This window comes from Cucumis melo, chromosome 10 (assembly GCF_025177605.1).
Source record: "Cucumis melo cultivar AY chromosome 10, USDA_Cmelo_AY_1.0, whole genome shotgun sequence".
NCBI classification, from domain to species: Eukaryota; Viridiplantae; Streptophyta; class Magnoliopsida; order Cucurbitales; family Cucurbitaceae; genus Cucumis; species Cucumis melo.
Genome location: NC_066866.1, coordinates 1,429,914 through 1,454,617, shown reverse-complemented (window position 1 = coordinate 1,454,617; position 24,704 = coordinate 1,429,914). Strand labels below are relative to the sequence as shown.

The 24,704-nt window shown below is 34.2% G+C and overlaps 4 protein-coding genes across 10 annotated transcripts; 2 read left to right on the top strand and 2 right to left on the bottom strand.

Moving 5' to 3' along the window:
- The first annotated feature begins 3,474 nt into the window (after positions 1-3,474).
- On the top strand, positions 3,475-7,269 carry LOC103489329 (ATP synthase subunit beta, mitochondrial). The gene is made up of 9 exons (XM_008448455.2): positions 3,475-4,073; positions 4,712-4,787; positions 4,874-4,962; positions 5,063-5,180; positions 5,265-5,368; positions 5,464-5,622; positions 5,750-5,974; positions 6,049-6,360; positions 6,819-7,269. The coding sequence occupies exons 1-9, from the start codon at positions 3,594-3,596 to the stop codon at positions 6,930-6,932; spliced, it is 1,677 nt and encodes a 558-aa protein (XP_008446677.1). The 5' UTR covers positions 3,475-3,593; the 3' UTR covers positions 6,933-7,269.
- Positions 7,270-8,407: 1,138 nt separating this feature from the next.
- LOC103489330 (fruit protein pKIWI502) lies at positions 8,408-12,149 on the top strand. 2 transcript variants are annotated; one of them, XR_537593.3, is made up of 6 exons: positions 8,429-9,140; positions 10,763-10,862; positions 10,948-11,043; positions 11,136-11,216; positions 11,798-11,942; positions 12,019-12,149. XR_537593.3 is itself a non-coding variant. In XM_008448457.3 (5 exons), exons 1-5 carry the CDS (start codon positions 8,566-8,568, stop codon positions 11,858-11,860), a joined length of 915 nt encoding a protein of 304 aa, XP_008446679.2. In that variant the 5' UTR covers positions 8,408-8,565; the 3' UTR covers positions 11,861-12,149. The 2 variants fall into 2 exon arrangements, 1 of the variants encoding a protein (XP_008446679.2); XM_008448457.3 differs by having other exon boundaries at positions 8,408-9,140; positions 11,798-12,149.
- Positions 12,150-12,526: 377 nt separating this feature from the next.
- On the bottom strand, positions 12,527-15,167 carry LOC103489331 (uncharacterized). 2 transcript variants are annotated; one of them, XM_051091053.1, is made up of 3 exons: positions 14,968-15,167; positions 14,290-14,359; positions 12,527-13,687 (listed from the first exon to the last, which is right to left on the bottom strand). In XM_051091053.1, the coding sequence occupies exon 3, from the start codon at positions 13,660-13,662 to the stop codon at positions 12,772-12,774; it is 891 nt and encodes a 296-aa protein (XP_050947010.1). In that variant the 5' UTR covers positions 13,663-13,687; positions 14,290-14,359; positions 14,968-15,167; the 3' UTR covers positions 12,527-12,771. The 2 variants fall into 2 exon arrangements, with proteins under 2 accessions (XP_050947010.1, XP_050947009.1); XM_051091052.1 differs by having other exon boundaries at positions 12,527-13,721; positions 14,968-15,166.
- Positions 15,168-16,579: 1,412 nt separating this feature from the next.
- On the bottom strand, positions 16,580-23,276 carry LOC103489332 (uncharacterized). 5 transcript variants are annotated; one of them, XM_051091050.1, is made up of 13 exons: positions 22,996-23,276; positions 22,048-22,157; positions 21,861-21,971; positions 21,697-21,754; positions 20,563-20,652; positions 20,199-20,293; positions 20,024-20,077; positions 19,225-19,362; positions 18,308-18,365; positions 18,051-18,165; positions 17,390-17,459; positions 17,171-17,242; positions 16,580-16,978 (listed from the first exon to the last, which is right to left on the bottom strand). In XM_051091050.1, the coding sequence occupies exons 1-13, from the start codon at positions 23,159-23,161 to the stop codon at positions 16,862-16,864; spliced, it is 1,254 nt and encodes a 417-aa protein (XP_050947007.1). In that variant the 5' UTR covers positions 23,162-23,276; the 3' UTR covers positions 16,580-16,861. The 5 variants fall into 5 exon arrangements, with proteins under 5 accessions (XP_050947007.1, XP_008446682.2, XP_008446684.2 ...); XM_008448460.3 differs by having other exon boundaries at positions 16,580-16,997; positions 19,213-19,362; positions 22,996-23,269; XM_008448462.3 differs by having other exon boundaries at positions 19,213-19,362; positions 22,996-23,268.
- Positions 23,277-24,704: the final 1,428 nt, after the last annotated feature.

Here is a 24,704-nt window from a genome sequence, read left to right as displayed (position 1 = left end):
AAGTTCAACATATATTAAATTATAAACCAATAGTCTATAAGATTGAATTTATGGATATGTGTCAATGTCTCTATAAGTCATCATTTTAATTATTAAAGGAACTTATAGTATGAATGGAAATAGATGCTATGAAATACTATAAATATTCTCATTTATTTAAAGCTTGGTGGCTCCTTTTCTTCTCTCTCTCCATCTTTTTTTTTTCTCTTATGTAATATTTTTATTCTCATTGATTTAAGAAAAATAAACAACAAAAGCCAAAGGAATGTTTATATGTTCCCTCTGAAAAATATTGAGATTTAAGCCCTTTGTTTCTTTAGTACAAAAAAAAAAACCAAACAATAACAATAAAACACAAGAAATAAAAATATAATAGACTAATCAACTTATGAAAAGTGGTGTTCAAGCTACGATCAAAAGCTAAAAATTATATGAGGTAATAGTTATTAATTCGTATGCTCCTACGATTGGTCATTCAGAGGAAATCATAAACAATGCCACGACTATGATAATCTTGAATGACACCATTAAAATCTTGGGTTTTTTCGAGTATCTACTGTTTCCAACCAAAAAATTTCTAATAATTTTGTAGTCAATGTCATATTGTCGGAGACAAAATATCGATTTCGATTGCCGTAGACAATCCATGAAACATGGCGAGCTATGACTTATGCCAAGCTCAACAAACAACTTGTTGTAGAGAAATTATTATCTGTAGCAAGCATAGACTTCACCGTTTTTTGATAAGAACAATGACTCTAATATATGATACCAATCCATCATCCCAAACAACTGAATTGAAACACCTTAAGGCGTTTGTGTTTTTTAAATGTAGATAACTAGAATCTTAGATGTTCAAAATTATAGATATATGACATATTTTAAATTATCAAGTTTTTTTTTGTTGAAATATTTTTGTAGATATATGAGAATATTTTGATTATACCGTGTTTGTTTCGGATAATTTTTACTCGAGAGTATCGTAAATTTACAAAATATTCCAAAAACATTCTTATGACTATTTATAAATTTACAATTAATTTGATATAATTTGAACTTATATAACATATTATTAATTTGTTACTATCAATTTGAACTTTATTTTAAATCGACACAATCTATATTACTTTTCTTAATTTTATATGTTTCTCATAAAACAATAGATCATAATTTAAGCTTTATTTTTCTATAAAATAAATATAAATTTAAACATTTGGTTAAAAACAATAAGAATTACAATATAATAAAAATAATAACATACATGGTTGACTATCTATTTTAATCATATAATTTAAACGAGGATTAATATGCTTATAATAATAATAAAAAAAAGAACAAAAAATTAAACGAAAATACAAGAACATGAAAACCAAAGTAAAGTGAGAACAACCAAAACTCTTTTAATACTCTTTATATAGACGTTGTAAAATACTTAAGGGACCGTTTGGGAAAGAGTTGAATTATGCAGGATTAGTATTATTATAATATAGTTTTATTATAAAATGTGTTTCGAGAAATGTTTAAAAATGTAATTTTATGGAAGTTGAAAAAGGTTTTAGAAGAAGGAGACAAAGGGAACATGATTGGATTACCATAACACGACACAACAGTGATAACTCTTGAACTAAATGGTTACTAAATATCTGAATATTGAAACATGTATGTCTGCTCCAAAATACGTTCCTTTACAAAAGCCGAGGTAGAATCAAGCCAGCAATTATAGCCTTTTGTTTGAGACGCGGTAATTGTGGATAAGTGGTGGCTTCTTCCCTACTTCTCTTCCCTCTTCCTGTCTTTTAGTTTTGTTTGTTTCTCTTAATAACTTTTGTATCTTTAGTCTTTTATATCATCAAATGCCAAAGTACACTTTTTACAGACTATTTCATACGAGGGGCCAAACCCATAGTTAATTATTGTGTATTTTTCCACGTGACGTTTACATGATTTCTAGTTAATCGTCGCATCAACATCTTTTAATAATGGATAGAATCGAGTGAAAAAAATGGAATATTATTGAATTGTGCATTTTTTCTACTCAAATAATGATCAATAAAATTAGTATAAAAAAAGAAAGTCGAGCTTGTATAATTCTAGTACTAAAAAACAAAACAAACAAAACTTGTATTGTATTTTTTCGTCGTTTTACTAACAAAATAGATTTTATATATATGAATGATTAATGGTAAGTTCATGGAAGACGCATTTGGTTTGGATTTAGTTAAAAAAGTACCACGTACTTTCATAGACATCTATTTTGTACTTTGTTTCATTTTGTATTCATATATTATTCAATGTTCATTATGATTTTTATTTTGATTTTTTTGGTTAATTTTGATCCTTACATCATTTTCAAATACAAAGTGTTCATGTAAGATCAAAAAGTAATGACTAATTGATGTCATTAGTTTTGATTGAACTTTTGTTGGAGATGGATTTAATTTGTCCATGACAAAACTAGCCAAAAAAACTCAACTAACCATAGTTTAAATCTCTTACTCCCGGTTGCACATAGAAAAACGATTAATCAAACAAATGCATTTCACATCTTTTATATACTAAAGAAAGTTTATTGGAAAAAAAAAAACTTCAATATGATTAATCAAACATACCGACATAATTTTCATTAAGAACAACACGTGGGAATTTGAGAGTCAACAAAATTTTTGACATTGAAGAAAGAATAACGTTGCACAACAAAATTTAGTTATGCATATATATATATATAGCATGTTAGAATTCGAACAACAAAATTACACAACAACAAAAAACGAATGTCACCTCAACCCGCATTAAGAACCAGCAAGACAATAATCATGTTTTTCATTCCATAATCAAGGTCTACAACCCACCTCCTAAAGTTTTAAAGAGCCGGTTTTATTTGACGTAAGTAGGAAGTCCTCTATAGTTAAATACAAACCACCTATTCTTTTTGGCTATACCAAGAGGCATCATCATGGAGCTTCCAAAATCCACCGGAGGAGGGAACCACTTTTATGACTCACAAGTCACGGTTCTCGAACCTCTCCGAGAATTATTCTTAGGAAACTTTGTATGTACATTTACATATGGTTACATAGGACGTATTAACTGGGCTAAACAAATAAAAGCCCACGTGAGTTTTGTCCATGAAAATGGGGACAAAACCAAAGCCCATTGGGCCAATAATACAGTCCAGTAAGAATTTTGACTTTCATTTCCTAGTTTAGAGGAAAAAGAAACCGACACGTCATCCTGTAAACGTAACCCCAATTCAAACGGGGAAAAAGCGAAATAAAAGGAAAGATGAAAAAAAAGAATTAAAGAAGAAAACGAAAGGGACACAAAAACACATTAAAACGACACCGTTTCAGTATTATCCGTATTTTTCTGGTAAAAGGGCTGATTCATATAAAGAGGCAAATTTACCGCGAAAAAGGAAAAAAGAAAAAGTAAAAAGTAATAAAATAAAATAAAATAAAATAAAAACCAATAATTAATATTCCAAAAATTAGCGTAACAGCATAAAGCCAGGGAGTCGATCAAAGCCTTGAAACTCTCTTTCTCTTTTTCCCCCGTTTTCTTTCTCACTCCTCAACTCTCCTGAAGCCCTAGCTATGGCTTCACGCAGACTTCTCTCCTCATTTCTCAGATCCTCCGCCCGGAGAGCTTCCTCTAGATCTCCTTTTTCTAATCCCAATCCGAGGATTTCTCCGTCTACAACCTCACGGGCTTCTCCTTGCGGGTATATTCTCTCTCGCGTAGCTGAGTATGCAACTTCTGCTGCGGCGGCTGCGCCTCCATCACCGCCTCCTCCGGCCAAAGATGCTGGGACGGGAGGGAAGATCACCGATGAGTTTACTGGTGCTGGTGCGATTGGACAGGTGTGTCAAGTGATCGGTGCTGTTGTCGATGTTAGATTCGATGAAGGATTGCCGCCTATCTTGACGGCTCTTGAGGTGCTTGACCACTCGATCCGTTTAGTGCTTGAGGTTGCTCAGCATTTGGGAGAGAATATGGTTCGGACTATTGCTATGGATGGGACTGAAGGGCTTGTTAGAGGACGGCGTGTGCTCAATACTGGTTCTCCTATCACTGTGAGTTTTCGTATTTGCTTAATCGTTAATGATTTGATTAGTTGAATGGGGGTTTTTTTTTTTGTTGTTTATTCAAGTTTTGACTTTTCGTTGTGCGTTATATTGGTGTTTGTATGAATGAAACGGAGATGAATTTCTCTTTCACATGACGTGAAGTTGGTGATCAGCGTTATCCTCAGATCCCTTTGTTAATCTATACCCAATGTAAGATTTGTGTAGGAATTTTTTTGCAGGATGAGTTGATGTGGACGATTGTTTTAGGAGTTAGAAATCAGTAATTCAGTTATGACTAATTTGTGATCGACTGATTTCCAGTTGTTATGATAACGTCAGTATGAAGAAAGGCTTCTCTAGTCCTGTTCCATTTTTTATCAAGTGGCGAATTAGTATTGTGTGATCATCTACTTGTGTACATGTCTGTTGACTGCTGCAGCTGATGCACGTTCTTGAGTTTGATTGGTTTTTCCATTGATCAAGACATCATGCGTTTTATTATGTTCAGCTCCTATTTCTTATCTCATACGACGTTTTGCTTTGCCTTTTGGACAATTTGTTTCTTAATTATCTACGTTTTTACCCAACTTTTTTCACCATATTTCATGTGATTTTTTTAAATTTTTTTTTTATGAACTTGACAGGTGCCTGTTGGTAGGGCAACACTTGGCCGTATCATAAATGTCATTGGAGAACCCATTGACGAGAGAGGCGATCTTAGTGAGTAATCTTGAAATCCCGCAAGCAATTATAAATGTTTATTTGAGTTTGGCATATAAGATTCATAACTATGTTGTGTTTAACAGAGACGGATCACTACCTACCAATTCATAGAGAAGCTCCAGCATTTGTTGACCAGGCAACGGAACAGCAAATTCTTGTCACTGGTATCAAGGTACAATAATGAAATCAGAATGAGTGTTTTATACTTAGATGAAATGAACTGTGGCACATGTCCAATGTAAGTCAAACGCATACCGTGTTTTTGGTTATAGGTTGTTGACCTTCTTGCACCATATCAAAGAGGAGGAAAGATTGGGCTGTTTGGTGGTGCTGGTGTTGGAAAGACTGTTCTGATTATGGAACTTATTAATAACGTAGCTAAAGCTCATGGTTAGTTTTATGAAATACTTCTCATAAAGGGTTTACTACTACAATTATTATTGTGTTTAAATCTTAACTTTCTTCCTTTATCAGGTGGGTTTTCTGTGTTTGCTGGTGTTGGGGAACGGACTCGTGAAGGCAATGACTTGTACAGAGAAATGATTGAAAGTGGTGTCATTAAGCTAGGTGACCAACAGGTACCAGAAACTTTTTTCCCCTCTTCTTCAATACCTCTGGCTTTATCATGAATTTTTTCATACCAAAATGAGTAACTGTGCTTTTACATTATTAGGCCGAAAGCAAATGTGCCCTTGTCTATGGTCAAATGAACGAGCCCCCGGGTGCTCGTGCTCGTGTTGGTCTTACTGGACTAACTGTGGCTGAGCACTTCCGTGACGCTGAAGGGCAAGATGTGCTTCTCTTCATTGACAACATCTTTCGTTTTACCCAGGTAAGTTTGTGCCCGGAGCTTCTTATAAATGGGTTGTTTTGTCAAGGCCGTGCTGTGGCGATATTGTACTGAGATTCACATTAATGGCTTGTCTTCTTACAACTTATCATCTTCTTTTGACTAACAGGCTAACTCAGAAGTGTCTGCTTTGCTTGGTCGTATCCCATCTGCTGTCGGTTACCAACCAACCTTGGCTACGGATCTTGGAGGCCTTCAAGAGCGTATCACAACCACAAAGAAAGGTTCTATCACTTCAGTTCAAGCTATCTACGTGCCTGCTGATGACTTGACAGATCCTGCTCCTGCTACCACATTTGCTCACTTGGATGCCACAACTGTGTTGTCAAGACAGGTGCAATTAGTTTTATTTTTGAGATGGTTTCATATGTTATATTCTACTTTATCTGATTCTTTTACTGTAAACAGATCTCTGAGCTTGGTATCTATCCTGCTGTCGATCCATTGGACTCTACATCTCGAATGCTTTCTCCTCATATTTTGGGAGAGGATCACTATAACACTGCTCGTGGGGTACAGAAGGTCCTTCAAAATTACAAGAATTTGCAAGATATTATTGCCATTTTGGGTATGGATGAGCTTAGTGAAGATGACAAGTTGACAGTTGCTCGTGCTCGTAAGATCCAAAGGTTCTTGAGTCAGCCCTTCCATGTTGCAGAAGTGTTCACTGGTGCTCCAGGAAAATACGTCGAGTTGAAAGAGAGCATTGCCAGCTTCCAGGTATTTTTCAGAAACAATACATGCAGGGGAATATTGCATGTCTTACGTGCCAATTTAGTTTTCTTGTAGCTGAAAATTTTCATTTAGTTTTTCCATAGTATGAACAAGAAACGTCCCTAAAAAGTAAAAACTATTAGCAACACTTTAGTGCTGGGGAATATGCCTGATCATGCAATCAACATACTTGTGTGGATGCCTGCAAAGATAGATTACACCTCGTTGTAGGCTCAATCCTTTGCCCCGGATTTCATCTTTCTTGTAAACACTTGAATTTATAGTCAAATTCTAAAAACAAAACCACTTCTTTTTAGTTATCAAAAACCTACTTAAATATTGAAAAGGTACATATAACAAATCAAAGAAACCCATTGTTAGTTTTAGAAATTATAAACCGAAAATCAATACATTATCAAACAAAGCCTCAAACTAACTGCTGTGTTCTTGTTTTGTACGAATAGGGGGTGTTGGATGGAAAGTACGACGATCTTCCTGAACAATCATTCTACATGGTTGGAGGTATTGAAGAAGTGATCGCCAAGGCAGAGAAGATCGCCAAGGAATCTGCTGCTTAGTTTTACTCTTAATTTTTTTCCTTGATAATTATGAAAATTAATAATTTTAGGTGATATGCTGGGTGATGCCAGCAACAGGCTTTTGAAAATTATTTTATTGAGATGTAACGGAACCAGAAATCTTCTGCTTTGTTTTAGTTTCCTTTGCAGAATCTGAAAGAGAGCTTTTCACCGTCACCCACCCAGCCTTCGGCTTTTCTCCCTTAATTCATTTTCTTCTTGTCTTTCTTCTTTAATAAGGGGAGGAGAACACAGCAGGAGATGGACTTGTACAATTTTTCCCTTTTGAGAACCTTTTTTTACTCACATAATCAAATCATCTTGTTATTATAATGAATGATGAAATGTGTCTCCTTTTCTTTTTCATTTGAGATTAGATTTGGATGGACTTCTAAATTTTTGGAGGTTCTTGTTGTAGTAAGAAAATAGTATCCATCAAACGCACAAACTACGGTGAATGCTAAAGTCTATCGACTAGAAGGTCAAATTGTAAAAAGCTAAACAGAATGTAAAGAAAAATGTATTTTTTTCCTCTAAAAGAGGATCGATTATGATGATGATATAGTTTATCATCGTTTTTATCTTCATATTCCACGTATGGAAGTTAAATAATTTGTTCTTAATAGTTATTGCAAGAAACTTAAATACAATTTATTTTTCATAGTATTTTCACTTATAAATACAGGTTTTTGATATTGTTATCAATACTTGAACTTCTAACAAATAAGAAAAAAAGGGGTTTTGGTGCATCACCGAGCAATTTTGTTGGGAAAAAACTAGCATTTTTCAAAATGAACTTTAGCATTAGACCACTGACACCTTTTTAAATATCAATTTTTGCGATTTGTTGACAGCGACATAATATAGGGCCACTTTAGTATGAGCATCAATCGCAATTCTTAACTCATTTTTCTTATGTCTCAACTATTTATTAGCAAATGAGGTTGGGTTGTTCTCGTGAATATATCCATTTTATTTATTAATGAGTTTCATATTCAATTGTTTTCTTTCGACTCCATTAATTTCCTCAATTTTTTTTTTCAAAATGAATTTTTTGCTTCACCCAATAATGTCTAACATGATTTGCTTTTTTATCATGTCAGGTTGAAAATACAATTTTTGAGCCAAACATTAACTATAATAATTAGAAAATTTAAACTTATTATAAGGATTCATTCTAGTTATTATAAATTTATTTGTAGAAAAATTTACTTTAATTTGCAATAATTAACGTGCTCTCTTTCTTTAAGGGCAAAAGTTTGATCTTTCGATGAATTAAATAAAATATTATAGAAAATAATATACATCAACAAAAATGGCAAAATATATATATCAAGAAGAAGAAAAAAAAAAAGATCTGCAGGTGAATTTCGAACAAACCCTACGATCAACAAATCCAACGGCTGAGATTGCTCCAAACAAAGACGATCGATCCAGTTATCCCCCAGCATCCAAGGATCGTGTGTAAGTACGCCACGTGGAGATTCAATAAAACTTGCCGCGATTATTTGGTTTTAGCGGCGCGTTCTATCAAACCGCCACCTCATTGCAATCTACCCTCGCGCCGAAGCCGCCGGCCGCCTTTCTCCGCCATTATCACCAAACTCCGAAATATAACAAAGCTCCCATCTCCATGTCTCTCTCTGTTTCCTTCCTTAATTCTTCTCTCCCCCTCTCCCGTCCCCCTCCTCATGCCCTCTCTCCCCCTCCTCCCTCTTCCATGTCTCTCCTCCGCCGCTTGACGCCCGGACATCTCAGATTCAACCTCCGACATCACGCCGGCCGATTCGCTACCGCCGCTGCCGCTGCCGTACGCCAAGACACCGCTGCTTGGACACAAGCTCCTCTCACCGAAGTCGAGCCTGCCGCTGAATCTCTCTTTCACGTTTCCGTAGACGTGTCGGACGCGCCGGACCTCGCTGCTTCTCACACGCGTGCTGGTCAGTACCTGCAGCTTCGTGTCCCCGACGTGGAGAAACCGACGTTTCTTGCTATTGCGTCTCCTCCGCTACTTGCCTCTGCGGAAGGCGTGTTCCAGTTTTTGGTGAAAAGCGTGGAGGGCTCAATCGCTGAGCTTCTCTGTGGATTGAAGAAAGGAGATGTCGTGCAACTTAGTCAGGTCATGGGGAAGGGATTCGATGTCGATCAAATCGCGCCGCCTCAAGATTACCCTAGCGTTTTCATTTTTGCTACTGGATCTGGAATCAGGTGCACCCTCTCTTTCTCGGTTTAGAAGTTCATTCTCCTTTAGCTCAACGTATTCCGGCATGCTTTGTTTTCTAGTTTTAGGTTCTTTGTTAATTTTCTTCAGACTTATTTATATGTTTCTCGAACAAGTATGATTGAATTAGAATCTGAAGATTTCGAACCAAGGTTAATATGTGTAGGCGCAGCAAGGTTACACGTTGATCTGGATTTCTTTAGCTTTAGCTTCTGGTGTAGAAAATAGAAATGAAAAGGTGGTGATTTTGAGTTGCTTGTTAAGGTCAGGGCAGAAAGCTTTCAGTTGGACACCATGGAAACAGTTTGTAATTGAATTTTCTTAGCATGGAACTCAGATGTTGATTAGGTGCCTCGAGTAAACTATCTCAGAAATGGAGTGGTTTACAATTTGCATCTTCTATAATTCTGAAGTGTTCAAACAGTGATTAAACGCAAAAGACATTGATGCCAAGCCAAACAGATTTTCTTGTAAAAATGGAGTGTATGTTTGAAATGAGGTCAAGATTAGCATTGCAATCCTATTCCTACCTTTGCAAGCATACTTCTAAGTGAGCAGAAAGTTTCCGAAACCAATATTGTCGGAGGGATTATTCAAATTAAATAGTTTGGACTCGCCTGAACATAGCTTCTGTGACTCAAAAGAATATTAAATAATCGTCTTTGTCCTCTGAAAGTTTGAGAAAATTCGCTGAAGTGTGCTTGCGGCAAACATTGTTAAGCTTGTTTTTTGTAACTTGATTCAAAGTCGCTTGTTCAATTCACAATCAGGTGAAAAGTTGAACTTCACGTTTTTCATTTTGGAATGTAGTTTTAGTTAGTTAGTAGTTTCTTAGAGCATTTTTTTTTAACAATTGAATCTTCATTAAAATGTCTAAAGTTAGAATATGTTTCCTTTTGAAGTTCAACTGGAATTAGGATTTTATACTTTTGTTGTTCATGGTTGGTTATATATCAGCCTTGTTAAGGCCCCCTTCCCCTTGCTCGTGGCATTGTTCCCAGTTGGTTGTCTTCATTAGATGAGATTATGTCCGCAATGAAGCATTGAATGATACCTGTCTGCCCTCCAATCCCCCAGGAGGAGTTTGTAACACTTTATAACCTTATTTTTGTTTTTCAAATGGTTATATTCACTTAGCATTTTTATATTTTTGTTGTTCATCATTCCATTGGCTTTTTATATCGAATATAATTTTTCCTGTGCTCTCCTTATGTAGAATGTGATGGTTATAGGTCTTGTTTTTCATTTGCTTTATTGCTCCGGTACCCTTGTGGTGTATTCTTTAGCTATAGGATATGACAGTGCTACACATGTAGCGTTTCATTTTATTTGATTTGTAACAGATTGATATTGACTATTATTTCTACTGCCTCCGAAATTTACTTCTCTTACTTCATTATTTATTTGAACATTTTCAAGTACACAGCCACACACGTATACATCAGAGTGTTTCTTAGCTAATGTATATATTTGAACCGATTCACACGGTCAAAGAACTCGGTATACGTTATTGTGAGCTGAATTGACCATACCAAGTAGAAATAACTTTCAGTTTCTTCACCTTCTGTTTGATTTGCTGGCCTAACTATTTGTTTGCCTTTTTTTGTAGTCCAATACGATCACTAATTGAGTCTGGCTTCGGTGCTAGTAAGAGATCTGATGTGAGGCTATATTATGGGGCAAGAAACCTCAAAAGAATGGCTTATCAGGTCTAGTTAGTTTCTGCTTTTTGCATTGCGGCTTACCATCTACAGAACAAGAACTATGAAATTCATTTGTTTCTTCCTTCTATAGGATAGATTTGATGAGTGGGAATCTTCTGGTGTTAAGGTTGTGCCAGTATTGTCACAACCTGAGAGTGATTGGACCGGTGAAAGTGGCTATGTCCAGGTAGGTCTGACCTTAGACGTCTCTCTCTCCTTGTCAAATTCTGTTGAAGTTGTAGGAATTTGGGTTAATAGAGACATTTTTTTCTCTTGTAGGCTGCCTTCAGTAATTCGAAGAAAGCTTTTGACCCTCTATCGACAGGTGCTATACTCTGTGGTCAGAAACAGATGACTGAGGTACTCTCTTTGTCATGGTCATTGTCGCTATTTTCTTGGTTCTTTGTTATTTTATTATTATTGTTATTATTTTGGTTATTTCCTGTGCTTTCATTGGAAAAATAGAAGAATACAGAAGAACATAAACCAAACCTGAAGGAGCCCAAAACAAATTATAAAATGACTCCGATCCAAAAGAACAAAGCCAATATCATAATTGCAAACCATTAAACCTACCGACCTCTCAACTCTCCCTAAAAGTTTAATGTTATATGTGAATTGTGCTAGAAACCCCTACCCACATCATTTGTCTACAAATTTCAACCTTTTATGCTTATCGAAATCTGAAATTTTGGACACACTAGCATACTAGTTGTAGTGCTACTATATGATCTGATACTCCAGCACTAGATTCTTGAAATCACCATTTGTTCTGCTTGTATAGTATGTTTTCATGGTAACTGCATCAGCTATTGGTTGTTAATGAACGACCTAGTGGAACCATTCAATTGAGAAAATAATTGACGAGTGATTTGTGTTATATCCTGACTGAATAGATTAATTCTAAATTAAACACTTCGTTCCTCTTATTGGTTTTGCAGGATGTTACGTCAATTCTTGTAGCAGACGGAGTCTCTAGTGAGAAGATACTAAAGAATTTTTGAACAAACAGAAAGAGAATAGTATTGTTGTATCATCAATTTGGTCAGAGATGTTTATAATCATTTTTTCATCCTACTGCTGAGGGTAAGCACCTCAGCTCGGACAAACAATAAATGTATTATGGAGACTAGAAAACATTATTTATGTCCAAATTTTTCAGGACTGTCGCGGCTAAGTTATAGGACTCTTACCTCCCATCTGTTCTATTCTGGAGGACTGGTTCTCTTGTACGGTTAGAAATTCCTTGGAACTGTATAATTGGCAATTCAAAATTTCTATTTTTGATGAAAATAGCATTGTCATAATGATGATGATACCATGCCAGAATTATTCTGCTGGTAGTTACGATTGTCGGTTGGTATTCAACATATAATTAGATAGTATATCAGAAGTCACAACCAATTTTAAACATTTCTCAAAAATCAGCAGGTGCATCAATATTTCTTTTTAAGATAATAAAGAAATGGTAGAAACCTTGTGTAATTGACAAATGATGTTCACCATGAGTTTGACCGTTATTTTATAACAGTCGCATATAAGCTACATTCATGGAGTAGATTCGAACCCATCAATCACAAGGGAGAGAAAAAATCGTTAAACACACCTTGAGGCATTCAGCATTGGAAGTGTATTAAAGACAATAAGAACAGAAGAAAAACATCCTCATCTAACATCGGCCAATGAAAAGGTCACAATTATCATAATATAATAGCATCTAAATAAGAGCCGAAAGTCATATGGCCTGAACAAAGTGGTACAGATGTAAATAATAAAATCCTATGCTAGAAATGTCTTAACAGTTATACATGAGCAATCCACATGAAACGAACACACAGCACGAAAAATAAACCAATCTGTAAGAATCACTAGTATCCCCCATCATCTAGTTGTATTTCTGTATTTGCAGTTAATGCTAATCCTTAGCACAATCATGGTTAGTTTCATCGGATTCATTGTCACGATGTTTTCCATCAATCTGAGCCAAACCATGGGGGTGTTTGTTATGGTGGTCACTCTTATGCCTAGATTGTTGTAATAATGCTGATTCTTCATGATTATCATCAGATGACTTCCCCAAGGACTGGCTTCTGGACCGTTCGTGTCGATGGTGGGACTTGTGGCGTTTGACATGCTTTTTCCTTCGCGTAGTATAAACATCCCTGCCAAAATCATCACATGATGAATAGGTCCTATCGTGTTGATGGTGGGGCTTGTGGTGTTTGACATGCTTTTTCCTTCGTGAAGTAAAATCATCACTACTAGAACCATCGGATGATAAATAATCAATTCTTCTATGATGCTTGGGACGCCGAGAATGACTTCTTTTTGTTAGCTCGACATCATCGTCATTCGAACTGGAGTAACTTTCATCAGAACTCGAACTGTCATGTACATGTCTTCTACGGTTTCTCTTCTTCCTCCTATCTTCACCAGAGTGGTCAGATTCGTCAATGCTGTCATCATGAGACGAGCGATGCCGTTTCAGTATTCGCTTAGATTCCCTATCTTTTTTCTTCTCGCTGTCGCCTGAATCAGAGTGGCTATGTTTCCTGTGCTTCTTGTGGCCTCTCTTACCTGCTTTCCTTTCTCCATGATGGCTATCACTTTCTGTATCAGTATCCGAATCCGATACTGATCTTCTTTTATGCTTCGAAGCCCTGGTCTTCCTTGCTTTGGCTTCAGCATCAGCCTTTGCCTTGGCAGCAGCTTCAAGTTTCTGTTCCCATTTTAATGGGGCTTCCTTTTTCTCCAAGGCCCTCTTCTTCTTCTCCTCAACCAATTGGATGAACTTCTTGGTGTCCATTTAGATATATAAACCAGCTCAATACCTGCATTTTGGTATGACGATGACCGGAAGTGCATCTCACAAAAGAGAAAAAACACTGTTAGTTCTTCCATCAAAATACACTCACAAAAAGAAAAGATCATATGGTGTGCTACTCTCTCAATTTAACACACATAACAAGCAGGACAGAAAATTATTGACGCAGATGGAGGTCGTGATGATCGAAGGTAATCTTTCTTTTCCAATGGACTTTTACAATGAAAACAATTTCCATTGGGAAAAAGAAAGAATATAAGGACATAAAAAAAACCTTACAAAAAAATGCATTATAGTGCCTATAGAATAGTTACAAGAGGTCTTCTAAATCTAAGTCCAATGAGAAACATGAAAACTTCTCATTAAAACAAAATGGGGACTCAATCCCCCTACGATTCCTTTCCACTCCCCTAAGCACCCTAGAATTCCACTCACCTTACGAAACTCATAAGTTCTCGCAAAACCCCGCAAGCTATAAAAGATAACCCTTCTCCCCAAAATAGATGAACCATAGACCCAAATGTGATTAAAGACGCACACAAACTAAAAGTGACGAGCCCAGTAATTCACTAGAAGAAAAATTAATCCAAAAGTAGTTCATTTTCTTACCTTATCTGCAGGAAAGTTCAACTTTTTAGACAGTAATTCAACTCCCCTCAGCCAACTTCAGGCCTTCTCACTACAAAATGAATACACGCACAGAAAAATCCACAGTTTATTAGCTATGATGAACATTAATTTTTGAAGGTGTTTGGGTTAAGGGGTTGGTTATTATAGAATTAGATAGATATTAGAAAAACTGTAACGCAAAGGTGCACATTCCCCAGGTTAAAACTTGGTCCATTACAATGGATCTCGAACTAATCTGGCCAACAATTAAATTTAAACCACATCCTAGTCACCACGATCATGGATCATTGATGTACAAAGTTGAAACAAGACCAAGTTGATACCTAAGCCTCATCATAATATAATCTCATATTATTCTGACAAGAAAGGAAAACTTCTGTGGTGACAAATATGAAATTAGAAAAACTATCCTACAATAGAAAAAACACGCACGTTACAAACATAAGCAGCAAAATTCTCGTAAACCCACCAAACAAAGGAAACCAAGAACCCTAAACAGAACGTGGTATCGCTCAAAAAAGAGAAAGAAAAAAAAACTCTACACAAATCAGCCAACCATGGAACTCAGATCTACCAACCAAGGAAAGGAAAAAGAATATAAATCGCTAGGCCTGACGATCAAATGGGCTGATTAGGCGATTGGAAACAAATACATACCTGAATCTGAAGGAGAGAGGAAACAAGATTGCAAGAAAAAGAGGAACCCTAGAAGAAGAAGAAGAAGAAGAAGAAGAAGAAGAAATTGATTAGGGCTTTTGTTTGACTTTGTGTCGACTCTGACTTCAATCTTTCCAGAAAGGTCCAGCCATCCCACCAGTGGAAGGCCTCTTTTATAGACGCCTTCCACTGCCTCCATCAACTCCTGCTTTCCTTTTCCGTTTTTTTTTATTTTTTATATGAGGGTTTTCGAACAAATCTTTAAAAAAATTAATCAATATTAATATTAGCACTCGTATAATTACAAAAATGAAGAAGAAAAAAAGAACATTGCTATATTTATAAATTAGCCCCTAAGATATTTTGAGTAATAGTAAATTGATACGTTTTTATTCAAAAATTAATTTCAGGACACGAAAATTAAATGTATACATTGATGTGTGTGTATATATATATATATATAAAGCTAGGTATTATATAATTTGCTTAGAATTTGGGAAAACTGAGTTATATTAAGGAAAGATTGTAATTAAACTGAAACAAGAAATAATTAATCGTGCTAAATAGGAAGAAAACGCTCTTCTTGAAGGTTGACTTATTGATTGAATAATAAATTTAACTTTCAAACTTTGAAGTGTTTATTTATTTTATTACTAAAGCTTAAGAAATATTTGGATTTTCATTTTTTTTCTTAGTTGTATTCTCAGCTAAATTATAAATTATAAAACAAATTTTTAAGCTAAATTCTGAATTATAAAACAAATTATTAAAGATCTTTTATTAGTTTTAAATTTTTAAGTCAGTAGAAATTAGATGACTATTAATTTTGAAATGCTAGAGATTATAATAAACTTAATTATAAAAACCAAAATTAAATAATAACAAAGACCTAAATATCATGGACTTAATTATATTTTTAAAATTTTATAAATCTAGACTTCAAAATCTATACAATATTTTGAAAATTCGAAGGTTAAATTATAGACATAAACTGCAAAGCTTAAAGAATAAACTTACAATTTAACAATAGTTTTAAAGACCAAAATGATAAGATTGGTATTAGGGTTTACTAGGTAGTAAGAGGATAATAGTAATTAGATAGGGAGAGTGGAGAATAGTGAAGATAAGCGATATTTAGTAAGTGAATTAGGAATTAAGAGTTATCTCAAGATAGGCTTGAAAGTGATTTCAGGAAGGGAATGTTAAGCACCTTGAACCACATTGTTTATCGTATATTTTCGTTATCCTATATATATTCAATATATCCGAGTTCTGTCAAAAATAAAAACAAAAAATATACATACAAGTACAAAGGAAGATTTGAATCATTAAATCATAATACATCTAGACGATGTTGAGTTTTTGGATTTACACTAAAAATTAGAAAAGATATCCCGAAACAGAATCAAGTTCTTATTTCTTATGTTATTGTGTCAATGACAAGTTATATTAACAAACTTGAGTTTAAATAGAACATTAAATGGCATAGAGTACAATAAGATAAACAATAGGATAAACCGTTGATGATCATTACCAAGATTGAAACTCTCTATACAAAGCCATTTTGGTGGGAAATTTACAATTCTAAGAGTATAAACTATATGTAAATGTAAAAAAAAAAAAAAACCAATATTAAATACATCACTCACTAAAAATATCCAATTCAAATCACAAAACTCAGCAACGCTACAACTCACATCCAACAAAATGCAAACTTAAAACTCCAACGCAAATCTTTTCCTTCTGATTCCTATGGGTGCTGATTGTTAAAAAATTTCCACATCTTTTCATTCACATACCAAATCTATTTACAGCTAACACACAAATGACCATAAAAAATATGGAATACATAGCCCTAAACAGCTTTTAAAGAGATTCCATTGGCAACAGCTTTTCAGGGTTTGTGTTGGGCGTATATTGATGCCCGGACTGCCTGATGGGCGGAGGGAGCTTTTCCATTGACAATAACTTGTTCTAAGAAATCGACGCGGATTGATTTGAACTGGTAATGCTGGTTCGACATATTCAAACTAATCTCATAAGACATTCATTCATGTCCATGTTATTTTGGGGGAAATGTACATATGACGTGCTAATTTTGGTGCAGTAATGTGCTTATTAAACAACCGACATGATAATTTGACTATGAAGCATTTGAGTTAATTTGGACGGAGATAAAATTTAAAATAGTTGAGAGAGATACCTTTCCCTTCCATGAAAAATCAAGGTTGCGATAATATGGTTCCAGTAGGGTAATCTGATCTCCTTCCTTAACCTGGGAGGAGAGTGAAGAACGACAACAGTACAAGGAATGGCGTGCATTAAGGGATAAGCAATCTTAACATGATCGGTATCGACAATCAATAAAGTTGAAACATAAACCTGTATTGTTACAAACCTATATTGTTACTGGATAGCTTACCGTATCATTCCGCATACCATACAATGATAAAACAAAGCATGTTTGGTTTGAATCACACGCCAAGTAATATCTGCAAACCAAACGATGACGTTATGTGATGTTATCTTGGCAATAGACACAAATGCAAGAATTAAGAATATTAATCAAATTTTCAATTACCATTTTGTTTTTTTAGTTTTAAGAATTAAGCTTATAACACTACTCCTGTTGATTTCTTTGTTTTCAGACTTTGTTATCTATTTTTAGGAGTATTTTCAAAAATCAAACAAAGTATTGAGAACTAAAAAAATATTAAAAAAGAAAAAAAGAAAGAAAAAAGTTGTTTTTGCTTTTTGAATTTGGCTGGGAATAAAAATGTTCTTAGGGAAGATGAAAACCATGGTGAAGAAGTCATAAGAAAACAAGGACAACTTTTAAAAAACTTATAGAATACGACGAAACATTTCCTTTTTTCTCTTCTTCAAACCTCTACCTCGATTGAAATTACACAAGTGTAGCATATGCAAAAGTATATAAAAAAGTAAATAATTCCAAGACCTTAGTGGGTGCCTTTTGTTGATGAAAAAACAAACATTCATAAGGACAAATGGAAGAAGTGTCGGATTAACTAGCTTGTTAGGAAACTAGTTTCAAAAGAGCCAATTCACATGGAGGAACTTACAGTGGGGCAAGACTATCATGCTTAATGAAGAACAACACCTTCCCAGTTACTGCCACTGTTTTGTTCAGACCCTCAGACAGATGGTCTATAGTGGTTCTCTTGTAAGAGAAGTTCGCTTAAAAAGTTAAAACAAATACATAACCATCAGTAAATATTGAATTAAAAAGGAAGTTCAGAAAACAGAACAAAATTTGATGATCAGTGAATTACATATTCAGTGCAGAAGAGAGTAATATACAAAAGGTCTGGTAACTTACAACTAATAGCATCCACAGATGATGGCGAAGACGCACCTTTTCGTGATTTAGCATGTGCCTAGAGGACAAAATAATATGAACATCATCTGTATACTACGCCTTAGGAAAATCTGCATTCATATACTTAGTCATGTTATCATTTTTCCTATTTTTCTATAAAATTAAGGGACTAGAGATTGGATATGAGGTCTGTTTAACCTACATATTTTGTATTTTGCAAATGAAAGAAATGCATGACCCTAATGAGAAACTACAATTCAAGAAGGTTTTTCTTCCTTCTTAGTTCACTCAATGTAATAACAGTGGGGAAGATCAAAGATAGTAACATTTCACTTCGGCCTGTGCTTACTCTAGGTGTTTCTGGTTAAGATTGTGAACAGGTTTCATTTTCACATGCCACTTCCAGATGCTTCTTGCTTAATACCTTTGTGCCTTTTAGAGTCGAGGACTAAGGATGCAACATTTTCTACTTCAAGAGCAGCTCTGGATGGAAAGTAGGAAAGTTTTCTACTGGGAGATCTTGGAGCTCTCTTCATCTGCATTCCTTTCTTATGTCTAATTGGAGTTTTTTACCCGAAAAGAGATTTGTAGTCACTTTTTCTTTCTTCTTTTGACATTCAATTGATTGGAGATAAATTTTTAACGATCTTCTTGGTATTTAGATGGCATCTCTACCGTACTCATCCACCCATTTTAGTAACTTTTCTTTCTCTTCCAAGACCACTAAAAAAAATTAAAATATATAAATAAACGAAGATGCCTTTTTCGCATCTTATTGCCAAGACCAGTAACCACATGGACGCCACATTTAAAAACCAGGCCAAAAATCAGATACAGAAAATACCATAAAGTATAAACAACTATATTCAACGTATGAATGAATTTGAAAACAACAAGAGCTTGACCTGTGAGTATACCTTCAACATGTTATCCAATTTGTCAAGAAGAGTCACCATCTTGTGGACCTCCCTAGTAGCACTAAGACTAGGATCCTTCAAAGCAGCAGCCTCAAATCCACTTAGGGCCCTGTAATAGTTCTCCAGATATTTGTTAACCTAAAAGAACAGGTCAGAAATTATGAATGTTTAAGAGAAGTTACTGAATGAATTCGACTCCCTATAACAATGGGATGTGAAGTAAAATTTATAAAAGGTAGAAACATCTGAAGGGATAAAATCAAAATTCCCTACTATATTATTTGATTCTTCGACTATAAACAAAAGCTGTCTAACTCTACCACAAAATTAGGTCAGTCTTTCCACTGCTTGCCACTACCATTTTCTTCCTCTTTCCTTGTAATTAAAATCTGCGTCCCAATCAATGGGGAATCTTAATTCTTCCCCAACCCATACCTCAAAAATTACTGCCTCAACATAGCAACCAAATATCGGGGTTCACCTCAACTAGAAAGAATTAAGCTCATATTCTCAAAATACTCTATGTGCAATCACATTCTACTCTGTATGTAACTATCCTTATTAAGCCTCACAAATCTCTTCCTACATTGATTGACAATACACTGTATCACCATTCGTCAATTGACCAAACAAGTTGACAAGCTTATCGTGACCAAATTTTGCCCATTACATAAGAAATCTTTGTCTAGCTGAAACAGACTTCATTCTTTGAATGAATGGCAATAACTAAAAGGGTAGAAAGCAAATGATCACATTAGAAGCCAAATCAAACTGAAAAGGGAAGAGAAATTTAACTTACAGTTGCACAATTAAAATACAAGTCTGGATTTGACAACATTTTTTCATCTTTTTCCTGTAAAATATTATTAAAGATCAGAAAATTTTTAAAACCTGAAACTCAACCAAAGAGTTGAGTTATCGAGTTGTGGAAATTTAGAATGAATGAGTGCACAGCTATTACTTTAGACACCCACCGCATTCTGATATGCCTTCAAAGATTGCAAAAGCTTACTATGATCCCACGCTCCAGTAACAAAAAAACTTGTAAGGCATGCATTTCCTAGATTATCTGAAAGACAAAATAGTGTAGATATGTTATGAAAAATTACAAGATTAAGCTACAAGGTGTTGGAAGAAAGTATTCGGAATGAATATGCACATCAAAAGACATTCCAGCTCTGAGCATTTTATAAGAAAGTTCTCCAGATTATTATAGAAGACCTAGAAACAAGTGAACTAGAAAGATTGGCACTTAGCAAAGATATGACATATAACGAACTGATGCTAGTCATACATACAAATAAACATAATGTTATCGCAAGCAATGTGCAATCTTACACCAAGAGTTTCCATCCTTCACATCCAAAGTAACTGCTTCTTTTGCATGCTGAATGCTTTCCTCCACAAGTTTTGCCTCATTCTCAGTACCTATAGAAGGAACAAAATTTTAGATAAAGGGTCCAGGGGAGCTGACAGTGACATATATATGTTTATTATCATGGTCAATCAGAAATTGTAGGAAAAAAGGGCAAGTTAGTTATATGAAACAAAATTATTCATTTGGAGGGCAAACAAAACCAGGTCTACAACACTGTAAAGTTTTAAAATGGTTTGTTCTGCTAACCTATGTAACATGGCATGCATAGAGAGAGAGAGAGATGCATAGTTACCAAGATAAGCTAATATAGGCAGATGGAAGTTTAAACTTTAAACTTCATCAGAAAAGTTCATTCAAATTTTTATTTTTAAAAGAAAGTAAATTTTGAGGGTAGTATATTTTCATCAGCACAAAATAATAATAGTAATCATAATTAAATAGAATAAAAACAGAGAAAGCAGATTATATCTCATTTGTATAAAACCATGGCTTCTCTTCTCTCAAACAATTGCTATTATATTGTCCAGACTAGTATATAAAACCAGCCTCAAAGTAGTCTACATATCCAACCTCGTATATAAAAACCAGTTCAATATCATTTGTTGCTGCATAATATTTGAAAGTTTGTGAAGAGCTTGGAATGTAAGCAGGAAAGTTTTAGAGGATATAAATTAGGAGTTCAAAAACATTTGGGATAGAGTATCATGGTACTTCTATTTGGCTTTCCAATATCGAAGAAATCTAAGATTCTTTTATAATTGAGTATTTTAAAAATGCAAATGAAACTGACCTCACTGGTCATGATGCTAGCCTGTTTCTAACAAGATTTTTTTAATCAGCTGATTACTCTCTTGAAAGCAACAAACAAGCTTACTCTCTTGAAAGCAACAAACAAGCTGCATCAAGACATGCACATTAAAAACTTTTCCTTCCCTAAACTATGAACTTCTGAGTTCTGAGTAATCCTCCTCATCCACACAGAAATAATCCTTTACAAGGGAAAAAGTTTCTCTAGGAAAGTTTTTGAGAAATGGACGGTACTCTACAATTACAGGTTACAATGTAAGAGAATGATGAAGAAACAGAACACTTGCCTTGAGCCATTTTTCTTTCAAGCATTGATAACTGACAAAGTAACTTTTTCTCAGGGCGCTGCGATATTAATGTATCATGCATTAATGTAATTTACTCAAATACAAATGAAAATTAAGATGAGGATACAAGAAGAAAACCAAGCAAATGTATTGTCAGTTGGAACCTTGTTTAATGCTAGAGTAAAGCAGTTCTTTGCTGAAGATAGATCTCCTTTTTTCCAAATGCAGTTGCCTAAACATAGCCAAGCATCCGCAAGAGAGGGATTCAACTTAACCTGAAGCCTGAAACAGTTAAATTTACTACTCCAAATGAAAGTAAACAAACTCCAAAATCTTTGGATAGACACTTACAGCTTTGGAGAGGTGGTCCTCTGCTTCTTTTCTATATTCTGGAAATACATCCAACATTTTTCCTCTTAGATATTCATACATAGCACGCTGCAAAGGCGATTTCCTTTGTTCTGCCCCAACAAGAAAGTTTACTGCTAAGGAACCATAATTTCTAGCTAGATCCAAGATAACATAAAACAAAACCAGGTAAAAAAAAAAAAACAGAAAACAAAATAACTAGTCACACAATTCAAAGCACATGTGCTACAGGACAAACAAACACGTAAGGGAGTTTTTGATGCCCTCCGCAGCTTAAGGTGTCGCACCATTGTGGGAAAAGAAAATAACAAGTCCATGTTTCTATCCATTGAATTCACAACTTCAACGTTACAGAAGTAAACCACCTAAATTTCATCGAATGCAGTTCATTAGGAACTAGTATCATAAATACTTGTCTCCCTTCATATGCATCATCAATCCCCATTCTATCTATTTCAGAATGGTAAAGAAATAAAGACAAGAACAAAGGCCAGATCTCATAATACCCTTGTTCACTTTCACATTCCATATTAGAACCTTTAAAAAATGACACCATTTTGCATCAATGATAACTATATGTTACAGTTACCATCAACAGCAATATAACTTCAGGCTAGCTAAAGACGCACTCGCGTTGTTACTAAAAATAACTCCATAAACCAGACACAAAGCAACAGCGTAATAGCTTCAAATCTTCAATAGCTAATGAAAACCTATTATACACAAAGAATCAGCTGGAATTCCAAAATATTCAGAAATCAAACATCAAACCAAACGCAGTCCTGAGTCTCGTGTAATTTATTATTCTTTTCCCAACATTTTTCTTCAATACCAAAAAAAGAATGATAAAATCCCAAGACGAGCTATTGCTGCAAGCAAATTCGAAGAAGATGGAATGAACTTCGTAAGAGAAATGAAAGCAGAATCCACCTGGAGGAATGGAATCGAGGATCTTGAGAGCAAGATCCGATAGCTCCCGTAATTTGGAAGTTTTGTCATCGGGATTTACAGGAAAAAAGGTGTCTCTAATGAGATACAGCTCTTCGACAGCCGCTGTGGCTTTGTCGAATGTGTCTTCCTTAGCTTCGCTGCACATCTCCTCCGACCACCGGTAATCGGCCGACGGCGAAGACTCTCGGAGCAAAGGCTACGAGATGGGAGGCGGGCAAATACTGTGTTGGCAGATCGTTAAGCCACGATACGACGCCACTTTTATGATAAAATATTAAAGAATTAGTTAAAAAAAAAAAGGACTGTTTTTAAAATAATCAAAATATAAAAAATATTAAATATTATTATAGATTAAGATAAACTTATATCTATAAATTATTATTATTATTATTATTATTATTATTATATATATATATATATATATATATATACACTTATAGCTATCTATTAAGATTATTTGTGGTATTTGTAAATATTTTTAAAATTATTATTAATTTTTCTTAAAAATATTAGTCTACAGGTAGAAGTTGCTTTTTGTAATGATTTAGTTTATATATTATGAAATTTATAATTATTGGAAATTTTGTTAAATAATATTTTAGTCTGTGTAATAATTAAACAGTAATATAATTTAACTCAACTTGGGTTAGAGTATGTTGAAAATCAAAAGTTCATTCAATTCCAATTTCATTACATGATAACTTAGTCCTTATAATAGATAAATAAATTTAAATTCACGATGAATTTAAATTTATCAATCGATCCATGTAATAAAATTCATCAAACCATACAATGATCTTTTTTCTAAACATGTGAGAGAGCTGTAAAAAAACATGTGTAGCTCGACAAATGTTGTTTTATGATCAAATAATCCCTACTCTAAAACTCAATATTACATTAATTAAGTTACATCCAATGTTGTTTTATTTTCATGCACTACTCAACAATCAAACTAAAATAATAATAAACAAATATTCTTATTATTAATAAATAAACAAGTCGTTCCATAAATATCCTCTCGTTTACGATGGACTAGTAAGATTATATCATTGAAAGTATAAGAGTCGACATTGTCATCGTCATCAATACGATGACTCCTTAGTTTAGTTTTTTTAAAAAAAAAATCTTTTCAAAGTTTTGCAATCACATCATTTAAAGGGTTAGTCACCTACAAACAAACTCATTCTACAAAATACTTTCGAACAAATATTTGTTGAGATGGATGCAAACCTCTTGATAATGATCATATCTTTCAGAAACTTTAATGTATGATGTGTAGTGCTCGCATAAGTATTTTCGTATTTTGTAATTAAAATAATAATGATTATAGGTTGATAAAGTTCATTCTTCATCCTATTTTATAGGTTGTTTTTTATAGTTTTATGCATCTTAACACGTATTTTAAATATAGCAAAACATAACAAAATATCACAGTATATATATGATGTATTACAACAATAGTCCATATTAGTTTATAATTGATTATTTTAAATAATCGGTGATATTTTGCTATATTTATAAATGTTTTACGAACTTTTGTCATTTAAAATATTTCTCAATTAAAAACATTTATTTAACTTTAACATCCTCCAATACAATATATATATATAGGAAAAGTTCATATAAATTTTGACTTTACAAATATACAATTGATATTGGCCATTGCAATACTCTACTTCGTAAAAGAA